At 28.9% G+C, this 13,374-nt stretch overlaps 1 protein-coding gene across 1 annotated transcript; it reads right to left on the bottom strand.

The window, feature by feature from the left end:
- Positions 1–1,400: 1,400 nt before the first annotated feature.
- LOC125423351 (linoleate 13S-lipoxygenase 2-1, chloroplastic-like) lies at positions 1,401–7,841 on the bottom strand. Its single transcript, XM_060811689.1, has 8 exons — positions 7,454–7,841; positions 5,723–5,994; positions 3,975–4,212; positions 3,433–3,836; positions 3,216–3,326; positions 2,772–3,073; positions 2,388–2,654; positions 1,401–2,277 (listed from the first exon to the last, which is right to left on the bottom strand). The coding sequence occupies exons 1-8, from the start codon at positions 7,824–7,826 to the stop codon at positions 1,515–1,517; spliced, it is 2,730 nt and encodes a 909-aa protein (XP_060667672.1). The 5' UTR covers positions 7,827–7,841; the 3' UTR covers positions 1,401–1,514.
- Positions 7,842–13,374: the final 5,533 nt, after the last annotated feature.

Raw genomic sequence — 13,374 nt, 5'->3', positions numbered from 1 at the left:
AATGAATTTTTTTAATAATAACCATTTAAGTTACTGTCTAATATATGTTCACTAGTAATTATTTATTAATGATGACAAAAAGAAATTTTTTAATACCTTTTGACTAAAATTAATATCTGAAAACAAAACCTATTTAAATGTAATTTTTTTAATTAGAAAAGTCGAATTGATAACTCAATTTTTTTTAAAAATTAAATTCAATTAACGTTTTTATGTTTTTTTGTTTTTGGGTGTTTTGGTTAACCTATCACTATTAGACATTAAAATATTTTGTCAAATGAAAACGATTCAGTTAATAAATTACTCACACCTACAATTAAGAGTTTGAATGAAAGAGTTATGAGTTTAAGACAGTATGATAAGGTAAAAAAACTATTGTAAATGATAAAAAAACAAAATCAAAATATATTGTTTAGTCTTCATTTAACATAGAATAAATAATAAATATTTTATATTGGATGTGTATATAAGATTGCATATATTAATTAATATAATTTCATCTAATAAATTTTTATTTACTTTTAAAAAATTATGTCGCATTAGAAATTCGGAATTCAAGGCCTCAGATATGATATTCATTAGGCTGGTCCTACAATGAGAAAAGGTAAAACTTTATTTTTACCCCAAAAACAAAAAGAAGATAATTATCTTTTGCTACTTAAAAGTGTGGTTGCATGTGTTGCAAGGGAACTACGTTAAATAATTAACAGAAAGAAAATAATTGTTCTTTTTTCATTTTTATTTTAAAAAAGTAATTATTCTTAATTAATTAGTCCTGCCACTCTATAGCCAAAAAAAAAAAGAAAAAAAAGAAAAAAATGCAATTTTACATTTATGGCATCTCACTTTCATTAATTTTTCCATTGTACCGATTTAATTTTCCATTTATTTAAACTTTCAGTTGAAACTTAAGAATTAAAGTTATGTCGATAAATTTTAAGTTGAGGGTGTAAGATAAATAAAACTAGATGATCAGATTGTATATATATATATATATATATTTTTTTTGAAAGAATGAAGAAACTTTTAAATGAATATTGCAGGATATTTCAATCATTGTTATATATATATGCAGTATGAATCAAAAATGGGATCAAGCTTTAATTTTATTTGATTATATATAAAACAGAGATATATCCACATTTAGTCTGTTATCCATAAGATTTTGGATGTAGTGGAGATAATTTTGATTATATATTTTAAGACAGCACTAAATAGAAAGAAGGCGTTTTATTATATATAACTTGGAGGTTTTCTTTTTAAAAAAAAATGCTTATGTGTTAAAAGGTTTAAGCATTAAATAAAATGATAATTATTCTTTCTCTTTTCATATATATATATATATATATATATATATATTACAAGAATGAAGCATTAATTAATACTTAACAACAATGTAATTGTAGGCAGAAAATTGAGTATTTTATTCGATGAGAAAATAGTAGGGTGATAGTGAACAAGAGAAATTAAGGGTGCAGAGGCAGAGAACAATATAGAATTTGAAAGAAATTATTTCAAATGGAGATGCTATAGGGAACGCCTTTGCCAGTGACTCCATCCTCAGAAAAGGGCTTCAAAAGTTCATAAGGAACAACACCAGCTCCGGTTCTGTTCTTGAAATGCTTCGCGTCAGCATTCCTACCGTCAATAATCCCTTCTAACAACATCAACCGGCCACTGAAGCGTTCGAAGGCGGCCTTTATGACAGGATCTTCATCCCACGCAGCCTCAGACTTCTTCCCCAGATACTCCTCATCGGGCGAATGATTGGATAATATATCCAAAGTCACCATCACTGTCGTCGCTTGAACCTGCGACGGGAAGCACTTCAGAAGAGCTCCTTCGGGTCTCTTCAAGAACTCGTTCCACGATTCCCTCGTGCAATCCTCTGCTGGCACGTTGGTCCTCGCAATCGTCGGCCTATTTGGGAAATACCCTGCGTATAGGTACTGTCCGAAGTTCACGGCCGCGTGGTGACCCGACGCCACCCAAACGATGATGGTGATGATGTCTATCAGGTCCTGAGGGGTGTTCAGCTCCGGCCACCACGGCTCGTCCTTCTTGTCCGCGTGACCCACCGTTAGGATTTCCGTCCACCATGCTTGAAGCTCTTCGTCAGACTGGATTTGGGCGGCGTCGGAGTAGTAGTGGTTGACGTAGTCGGAGACCCATTTTTTGATGAAATCCCATAGGACCAGACCGTCGTTGGCAAAAGGGTAGTCTTCAATTGTCAGCTTTAGACCGTGTGGGGCAGCTGGGTCTTCCACAGCCATTCCCCTGTTAATTAATATTAATTAAATAATTATTAATATTCTCAAATCAACTTAATTAATAAAATTTATGATTTTCATTTATTATAAAATAATAATAACAATAATTTAATTTACCTGCTAATAAGGTCAGCTGGCAAGGCTTGGAGATCGAACCGCCACTGCTTGTCATAGGCAACAGAGCTGAGCTCCATGGCGTATTTGCCAGGGGAGAATGAGGCTTCGATAACGCCATCGGCGTTGATTAGACTTGAGCGAGCAAGAGCATTAATCTCCATCGTGTATCTGAAATGGGGGTGCAAAAGTCTATAGATTGGGTGTATCACGCTGAGTTGCCGATTGGTGGCAATTATGTAAGGCTCTGTAACGCAATGTGTCCTTAGCCTGCATCCAGGAGCAGGAGGAGATCATCATCATCATGACATTTAATTTTGAAGGATAATTAATTAATTAATTAGGATTAATTTGAAATAGAGGTTAGGGGCAGGTATAGGTACAAACCAGTGACTAACGAGTTGGTGATAACCAGAATCATGGGCGAGGACATGTGCTTTGGCAAGCCTCCACTCCCAGACGTCTGTGGCATGCCAACTGGGTGTGAAAACTTGCCTCCACTGAGGCTTTTCCCCAATTTTAGGGCGAGTGAGCTCGATAGCCAGGGGCCTCAATGTGCCATCTGGGTTTAGGAAAAACAGAGTCCGAGATCCGTACAGTGTTGTGCCTTTGAGCTTTCTTACTTTGCTCACATATGGTAATAGCAGATCATGGTAATCCAATATAAATAGCTTCTTTTGCTTTATTGCCTGCATGATAATTTAATCATGTGTATATATATATATATATTATTAATAAATAAATATATGGTGTTCCAATTACTAGTATTTAACAAATTATGAATTGGGATCAATATTTTTGACATAATTAATTAATTAATTAATTAATTACCTCTTCAACGGTCATAAAACCTCCGATCTCTTTTTCTATCATTTCAGTCGTGATTGCTGATTCAGGAGAGCCGTAGATCTCTGGGTCCAATTCACTCTTCAATGGCCATTTCTGCAATTGATTAATAAGTTTTTGCTGCATGCAATTTATAATAACAACAAATAAAACCGGCCACCACTAAATTAATAAAATTGGATTAAAGAAATATTATACATACGGTGACCAACTGGATGGAGCAAGGATTGAGACCGGCGAGAGTTTGCCTGGCAAATTCGGCATCCCGTAACCAAAAGAACTTGTCCCTGTCCATAGTCTCAGGGGTTTCGAATTGTAAAATGTCATCGCTGTCTTCTATAGCCTTGATTAGCCGAGGGAGGATATTCTTGAGAAAGCTATCTCCCTTAACGGGAGGCAGATTAATGCCTTCGTCAAACAGGGAATCAATGGCTGTGAAGTACGGGAATTCAAGGTCCTTGTCATTTAAGGCCTTCAATCTCGGAACCAATGAATGCAGTCCTGAATACAACGCCTTTGCAGAAAATGTTATCTGCTTTACCTCCGAGAATGCTTCATCCCGTGGCACATAATAAAAATCATTACTCTTCGACTCCGAAAATCGATCTGCAAGTAGTTGCTAACATAATCTTCTCAATTTATAAAAGAATCCACATATATAAATGTGTGTATATATATATATATATATATCAGCGCTATTAAAAATAATTATAGCAATCAACGAGCAGTACTAGTAGGTAGTACCAGTTGCGCACTGTGGTCGGCCAGTCCTACAGCGTCTTGGGTAGGGATGGTATTTGCCACCAAGGACAGGCCTTTTGAGATCGGCATCGCTATCAGGATCACCAAGATCGTTGTATACATCATAATCATATATCCTCTCAAACTTCTTTCGCTCTCCTTGCCCATTTCCTCTCAATATTACCAGCTCTTCTTCTCTCAGTCTCCTTAATCCACTTGGTGTCTCTGATGGCAAGTACGACTGCTCTCTCCAAATTCAACATTATCATTATTACGATTATTAATTATTTATAACTAATTCAACTTTATTACTGAAACCAAAATTAATATTACTTTGTACAGTAAAATCAACATTATTTTCTTCTTTAATTCTATAACTAATAATAAGTTTTAATTAAACACTACCTCCTATTAACTACAACACACTACTAAAATTACACATTAACTGAGGGGTAATAAACTGGAGGAGTTAAAAATAGGAAAAATTATTTATATGTTTAGTTTATAATATAAATTTATATTACGTGTAGCTAGAATGAAATGAAGTTCGTTCTGATCATCCTATGTCATTGAACCGTCACTCTCTCTCAACATTCTCTCCTGATCAGAATTAACATTATTAATCATATTTTATTATTTAACATGAATATATATATATATATACGTATATCATAATTAATTAGGAAATAAATAAAGGAAAGGCACAAAAGGCAGACCTTGTTGGTGAAAAAGACCCTACTACGAGGGTCGTCGCACTTAGGGTGAAGCCAAGAGTTGCAGCTGAGATTGTACAATCAAATCAACTTCATTTTCTTCCTTAATTATATAATTAATTATCTGTTTTAGTTAAACACTACCTCCTCTTAACTGCAACACACTACTAAATTAACAAATTAACTGAGGGCTAATAAAACTGGAGGAGTTAAAAAATAGGGAAAAACAAATATATGTGCTTAGTTTATGAAAAATATTAGGATTAGCTTTATTATTTTTATTATTATGAATAATTATTTAAGTAGGTTTATTTTTTGACTGATCATTGCTTATTGGCTATAGGGGGCTTGATAATATACATTATATAGCATCATAATATATGTTTATTATAAGATCATTCATTACTTTTTGGGAGTGTTTACCCAAAAAAATAAATAAATAAACTTTTGGGGGACCACTCTGTCTACCTTTATGTATCGTCATCGTGTGATCTCGTCTCTCTTAGAGATTCCTCTTACAAAACAAAAGTTATAAACAAAACGAAAATGAAACATGTCTTTTCAACTCTGAGTTCTCCTGATTAATACCAAATTACAAATAAAATGGGGTTCAATTAGTTGTGGTCCTTATTAGGACTTTGACATGCCGGACAAAAACGGTCCTGTATGGCGGGCGGCTCACTAGGGCTCTAGCCACAATCATGCTTGACTAGCATCCAAAACATTATTATCATTTTTTAAATTATTTATAATAAATTTTTCCTTTATTATGCATTTTGAATTTATAATTTTTTAGTGGCAAGCGTGAGTAATTTAATTTTTTTTTCCTTAATCGTTGTATATTTTTTTAAATAATAATAAGCCAGTCAATGTTTATATATTTATAATATGAATTAATATCACGTGTGGCTATAGTTAAATGAACTTCGTCTTCATCCTATGTCATATCAGAATTAATTATTAATTATATTTTATTGTTTAACCTATATATATTTATATAATTAGGAAATAAATAAAGGAATGGTTAAAAAGGTTGACCTTGTTGGTAAAGAAGACCCTATTACGAGGGTTGTCATACTTAGAGTGAAGCCAAGAGTTGCAACTGAGACTGACGGGACCGTCAGGGAAGCCATCCAACACGATATCTTTGAGAAACATCTCCTTGTGGTGCTCGTTCTCTATTATAACTGCACCAACCCTTCCGAATTCTGCTGGAATTTCAAAGCTTATTTCGTACGTCACCAACGCCAACTTACCATCGCGGTTGGTTTTGTGCGCGTATCCTTTAATACTCTTCTCTTCTCCAGTTTCTTTTCAGAAAATAAAAATATAAATAAAATAAAATACATAATCATCATCATTTATATATAATTAAATAGCACATATTCGCGACCATTAAACTTCCTTTTCTGGCATACACAGTTTCTGGTACCTGGGGACCGATATTCATGACTAGATTCTTTGTTTTCTTATTTGGTGAAAAATATTTATGACTAGATTCGTTCCAAGCTTAATATTTACTGTTACATCAATGTATGTCCAGAAATCTTGCTGCTTCTGATTCGTTATCTACGCTTCTCTACCTCTTTTTCTCTAAACTCATTCAAGACAAAAACTGAGGTAGAAGAATCATATTATAGATGAGGATTTTTTCTTTAATTAATTTGTCTGATGATGTGCGTATGTATATTACATGTTGGATTTAGACCATTTTAGTATACTTACTATAAGATGAAAATAAATTTTAAAGTTCAAAAACTACTTCTGAAAATTATTAAATCATTTTTTTTTTAAATGCTCTACACTTCCTGATAAATTTATAATTAAAACCAGTAAATATTGGCTTCTTCATAAAGTATTTTTAGAGAAATAAAAGCAAAAACTATATCAAATAGGGCTTTAATAAAAAATTAATTCTATTTAATTAATTAAATATCACAAGTTAAAAAAAAAAAAAACCAAAAATATATAATAGACTTCAATTTTCCCAAAAATTAAAAAATTTGAAACTCCAATTATTTAAGTAAGGATATGAAAAAAGATTAGATTTAGAGCTCATTCAATATATTTGACTACGAAAAAACAAAATATTAGCCATAGGAAAAGTAATGGTTAAAAGTCTAAGCTGTAGCTGATAACTCCATGGTAAAAATTTTAAATCACAATATACTGTGGTTAAAAATTGTCATTAAAATTTTTTACCCACACTTCTAGCAACAATAACCTTTGTTTCTAAAATTAGTTACTGTGCCTAATATCTATTTGCTGTTGCCAAAAGGGCATTTAGCCACAATATTCATTGTGGTTAAAAATCTCATAGGTTTTTTTTTTTTTTTGTTTTTTGGCGGCATTGCTGATATCATCATGAATATCGATATAATTTGACACTAAAAACCAATTTTTTGTGTTTGTTTATCAACGCAAAGAATCCAGCGGTGCAATTTTCACATAACTCTATTACTCTCTATCAGTGTGCAGTGAACTAAGAATTTAAAGTTTCCATTTGAAGTACACCAACAAACAAATATATAAATAAATAAACAAGAAAGAAAAAGGTTTCCATTTCAAACCAAGTAAAATTATGAATTTATCTATATCATATTGTATATATATTTTTGGTAAATCATATCACATTATATCATAACTTTTAAAAAAAAAGTGAGAAAGATTAAAATCATATGTTTAAATTGATAAATAAAAGAACCATTAATTTATAATACTTAAATAAATTAACTGGCGACCGTTCGTGGGTTCAATTTTATTACTTACGCGGCTGAAGCTCAGTACTAACAAGCTCAAGGAGCAAAGATCTGCCGAACAGATCTTTAAAATCATCGAGTACTCCCTGAAAACCAATGTTTGAGAAAAAACCTCCGACCGTACGTTGTACGGTCAGGATAGCTTTAACGTTGACGGGGCTTGGGGTGTAAGCGATAGGAGTCACAACAGCGCTAGCTTTTATGGTGCTAGGGCTGAAGCCAACTCTTCTACTTTGTTTCCTGGGGAAGGAGGAGGATTTTGCACCTGCCGGGACTGTAAGTAATGAACCATTCCGGCTGCAGCTGCCATGGACGAATGGCTTTGGCAGTAGGAGCAGAGTTTGGTAGGCATTGGTCTGTTTGGCTACTTGAGGATTCATCATTTTGATTTTTCTCCTTTTTTTTTTCTTAAGTGATTAATGGTAGTCGATGGTGATTTCTACATGGATTCTGTATACATAGATGATATATATAGGTATGCTTACACTAGGCTTTCTTTATATAGAAGGACAGGAGAGAATATGAACACAACTCCTCCTTTCTCATCGACATATTTTGTACATGAGAAAACAATATATGCTGTAAATAATCCAGTACTACAGGAATTTAATCCCAAAAAAATAATCTAGCGGTTTTTTGCAAGTGAAAAATGAAAGGATATGTAATGATATAAATTTTTTGTTTTTATTGTGAATGTGAATAATTTGAATACTAGCCCGTTTAGAAACAAGTTTTTTTTTTTTTGGTTCAGTGTTTAGTTAATATTATATTTGTATAAAATAAATATTTTTACATTTAAAATAATAAATATTATATTTCCTTTTATATATTTGTTTCTAAAATTTTTCAAATTCATCTAAAACGTGTTTTGAAAGCTTTTTAAATTTATTCATATTTTAGAGAATATTTTCAACTTCTTTTTCAAATTCTAAATTCCATATAAAGATGCTAAATGCATTTTTTATCATTTCTCAATTTAAAAAAATTGAAAAATCATTTTGTAAGACAATACAAGACAGGCCCTAAAGCTCCTAAATTTAAAACTCTTAACAACTCCACTTAGCAAGTAGAAACACATGTAGAGATAAAAAAATTTAAAAAAAATTTTAAAAAATCCCACACAAGGGTAAGGCTACTTGTAGGGTTATTGGTAGTGAAAAATATTTTTAAAAAAAATGTTATCCACTTTTTAATAATTTAAACTTTTATAAAAAAATGGTAATTTAATAAAATTTTATTTAGATCTTTTAACTTTGGCCTAATTATAATTAGATTTGTGCTTTTTAAAATTCATCATTTAGACCCTATCTGTTAATTTTTAACCATTAATTTTAATAGTTGAATGTCATAATTATATTTTTATAATATTAATAAATTATAAAATAATGAATTATAACTTTTTTGTAGCCTTTAATTGTAAAAATTTATAAACAAAAAAATCTGACAAATGGATTTATTTGGATAAATATTAAAAACTGAAGGTAAGTTAATAAGTTTTCAAAAATATAGTCTATAAATATAACTATAGCAAAGCTAAACAAATCTAAATGAAATTTGCTTTAATTTTGCTGTCTGTTGAGGCATCCAGAAAGGGTGTTCTATATTATTTTAAAGCTGTACAAGGTGAATTTGACACCTTTTTCCAAGCGGACAAACAAACCTTGGGCTGACCATTTAATACCCTCTCAAGAGGCAGCACAATTAGACCCTGGTACCCTGCCCTTGCACCAAATTTCGGGCTAACCATTTAATACCCTCCCAACAGCCAGCACAATTAGAACCTAGTACCCTGCCCCCATTGGTGGCGCTTGCGCTAAATTTCGGGCCGACCATTTAATGCCCTCTCAACCAAAATTCAAAATTTCCTAAAAATATAATATAAATTTTTTTAGAAAAATATTGAAAAGTATTGAATTTCAATATAAATTTATATAGAAAAATAATAATAATAATAATAATTTATGAAAATTTATTTAAAAAAATAAATTTTTTTTTGAAATTTTAGAATTAATTTATTTAATTAATTATCAAATTATAAAAATTATAAAAATATTGAATAGATATTATATTTTCTATTAATTAATTTAATTTAAAATAAGTAGTAACGATCATAAATAAATTTTTATTAATAAAAATATACAAAAAATATATATATATATATATATATATATATATATATTTAATAAAATTATTTATTAATTAAGATTAAATAATTATTACAATTACATTATATTTCATAAATATCATCTTAATACTCATAGAATTCCTAGATAATTAAAAATTATTGCTCTCTCTCGTTCTTATTTTGAAATGTAAAATATAAAAAGTAATTATTAAAATATGTATCTCTTTGATAACTTTTTATATAATTATTAATATGTCGACTATAAAAATCTTATATTAAATGTAGTTATCTTTAATATTTAGTATAATAATATATTATATCTTCTTCTTTTTTTATTTTCTTGATGTTATTAATTTAAATATTATCAATATCAATTCTACATAATCTTATATTTTCATATTATTATTTTATGTTATTTTGTTATTATTATATAATTAATTATTAACTTGTAATTATAAAATTCTAATAAATTGATTTTATACAAAATGTATAGCAATTATATATATATTTTATTATTGAATAAAGTATATTAAAATTATTTAATTTAATTGACTTCATTTTATTTATATTATTAAATATTTAAAAAATAGTTAAAAAATTAAAAAAATATATTATTAAAATTAATTTGATAAAATAATTTATTAAATATTAATAATATTTATAAATTTTTTATAAAAATTTTTTAAAAAATTTCATAAATATTTTTAAAATTTCCATAAAAATTTCAATAAAATTTTTAAAATTTTAATAGATATTATAAAATTTTATCTATTTTATTTAAAATTTATTTTTATAAAATTTTTTTAAAAAATTTTGATATAAAAAACTTTAAAAATTTAGATATCTAAAACCTTAAATATAAGTACAGCCAGCGCAATTAGACCCTGGCACCCTTCCCCCATAGGTGGTGCTTGCACTAAATTTCGGGCTGAACATTTAATACCCTCTCAGGAACCAGCACAATTAGACCCCTAGTATCCTAAAAACTAGACCCTAGTGCGCTTGCGCTAAATTTCGGGCTGGCCATTTAATGCCCTCTCAACAGCCAGCACAATTAGAACCTAGTACCCTGCCCCCTTGGATTGAGCTGGCGCTTGTCTTTTCCCTTTTAATAAACTTTGGCTTTTAATTTGCCCCATCCTTTGTTTCAATGTCATACAAAGCAGTGGATACTGGTTAGTATTTCTAAGCCATTTTGTCTCTCAGTATTACTATTAATTATTTATCTTTTCATTTCAAAATAATATCTAAAGTTTTAGGAATATACATATTGCTAATTATATACATATATGTGTTTCTAAATATTTTTTAAATTTATTTGCAGTAACATATCTATTTGATTTTGCTAAAACTTTTTTATATTTCTGGAGATAATAATTAAATTTGTTTATTGTCTGTAAAATTAATTTAAGCCACTTTTTTTTTTTTTTTTTGGGGGTAACTTTGAAATTTTGCATATTGTACATGAGTAATCTCATTTTAGGCTTTTCAGCCCAGGAGTAATTTGACTCGGTAAAAGGCACACGGTTTTAATTAGTTAGCCCATATATATATGCTAAATAATCGGTTCCACTTAACCTTTGAAATAATATGTAGCACTTTATATTATGTAGTGTCGACATTCTATAATGAATTTGAAATTATTCTACGTATATATGCTGAAACAAAAACTATATCTTTTAGAATTGTATATGCTAAACTCACTCATAAGTGATGGAACGTTTATTAGAGGACATGTGAAACAGTGCAATATATCATCTCGATTGAAAGTCTTTAAATATATTATTAATCTGTTTTAAATTTCAATTTTATAGATAAACAATCGGACGAAAATAAATGAATGCATGTGTTTTATTATTAATTTTTTACATCTCGTTTTCAATGTTAATTATTTAATCTTAAAATCCATCTTTGCATAAGTATGTATATATATATCAAAATGAAATCCAATATATTAAATAAGGAAACTGCAAATGCCATTGAACCGTTGAAATTTCATAATAACATGACTTTACAAGTAATCAAAACAGTATAGACGTACTGAAAATTCTGGAAGAAAAATCTGACCAATTGAAACTGAAATATTGAATATTTTTTTATTTTTTTTTCCTTCTCTCTTGAGGAAAGTTTGACATGGTAAACTTTAGATTTTTTATTGAAATTTTCGTGATGATTATCAATGGATTTGAAGACGATAAAATGATTCATAAAAACAAAAAAAAAAATGAGGACGATAAGATTAGGCACAAGTGAAAGAAAAGTAGATGATCATGATGTATGACAAGAACACTTGAAAACAGAGGTGCTTAAGTAATTAATTAAAAATATATATCTATTCAATTTCACCAAGCTACAAGGTTAAGAAATTGATTGATTCTGTGAATTATGTGGGACCTAATATAGGATATAAGAACAAAACCTTATCCTTTGTTTCCATTTGGAAAATGCATATAATCAAACACTTGGCGACACTTCTGATTTTTGTCTTTTGTTTCTCTTTGGTATTAAAACTCGTTTGGGACTGGTTTTAAAGCTCAAAAAAACTTATTATTGTAAAATTCAAAACCACTTTAAACATTTGATAAAATTTAAAAATTCTGATTTTACAAGAGTTTATATTTTTTAACAGTTATTTTTAGAAGCATTAAAAAACTAACTTTTAAGATACTAATTTTAGCTTATTTAAATATCTACAATTAAAGTATCAATTTTAATCTTTATTTAAAAATTAATATCATTTTTATCCTAAATTTATTGGTATTCTATTTTTTGTAATAAATCTACTGAATTTATCAATGCCAATGGATTCATATTAAAAAATACTCTTCCTTTTTTTTTTTTTTTTTTTTGTTGCTATTGATGGATCACAAGCAAACGTATGAATTAACATTTTTCCTCTTTTCTTTTTACTTTTTTCATTTATAATATATATATATATATATATATATATATATATCTATGTGTGTATATTTTTTTGTTTTTTGTCATGAAAAGAAAATTTTTGCCAAATATATATTTGTGTTACATATGATAATAATAATAAAATTATACTATAAGTAAATAAACGATAACAAATAAGGTACTTTTTAGTTATAAAATACGGACTTTGAATCATACAACCAAAATACAGCTAAAGTTGAATATTTTAAAAGCTATAGTCATGCCAAACTAAGCCCAATTGTATTTTGATATATTTGATTTATAAGATTTTATAATTTAAAATTTTCAAACATAATTGGGACATTGGGCAATATTAATTATTTTACTCTCAAACAATTACAGAAATAGAATAAAAAATTGAAAATTGCAATTAACTTGTCATATAAGTAGCACATGCTATTTTTTTGGACGGATTTTGTAAAAGTTTAATAAATTTAATAATAGAGATATAAAAGTATACATGTACTAAAGTAATTCCCTCGGTTTGAAAATTTCGACTTTATTCATACATATACTGAAAGTGGAATAATATCAGGTCTATTACAGGCACCTTTTAATTTCTAAATGTATCCAAAATGTTTCCAATTATATAGGCACCTTTTACTGAAAGTGGAATAACATCAGGTCTATTACAGGCAGCTGTTAATTTCTAAATGTATCCAAAATGTTTCCAATTATATAGGCTTATAAACACGGCGTAACTGAGTTAGGTTATGGCCTAAAAGGGCCCATGGCCCCAAAAAAATTTTAATTTTATTTTAGTTTTTATTTAGATATCTTTAAAAACGATATCTGGTTCAGAAAATAGGATATGAATATTATCTAATAATTTAATTATTCTTTTGGTCTATATAATATCATTTTTT

Source organism: Ziziphus jujuba, chromosome 10 (genome assembly GCF_031755915.1).
Source record: "Ziziphus jujuba cultivar Dongzao chromosome 10, ASM3175591v1".
Taxonomy (NCBI): domain Eukaryota; kingdom Viridiplantae; phylum Streptophyta; class Magnoliopsida; order Rosales; family Rhamnaceae; genus Ziziphus; species Ziziphus jujuba.
This window is presented reverse-complemented; position numbering and strand designations above follow the sequence as displayed.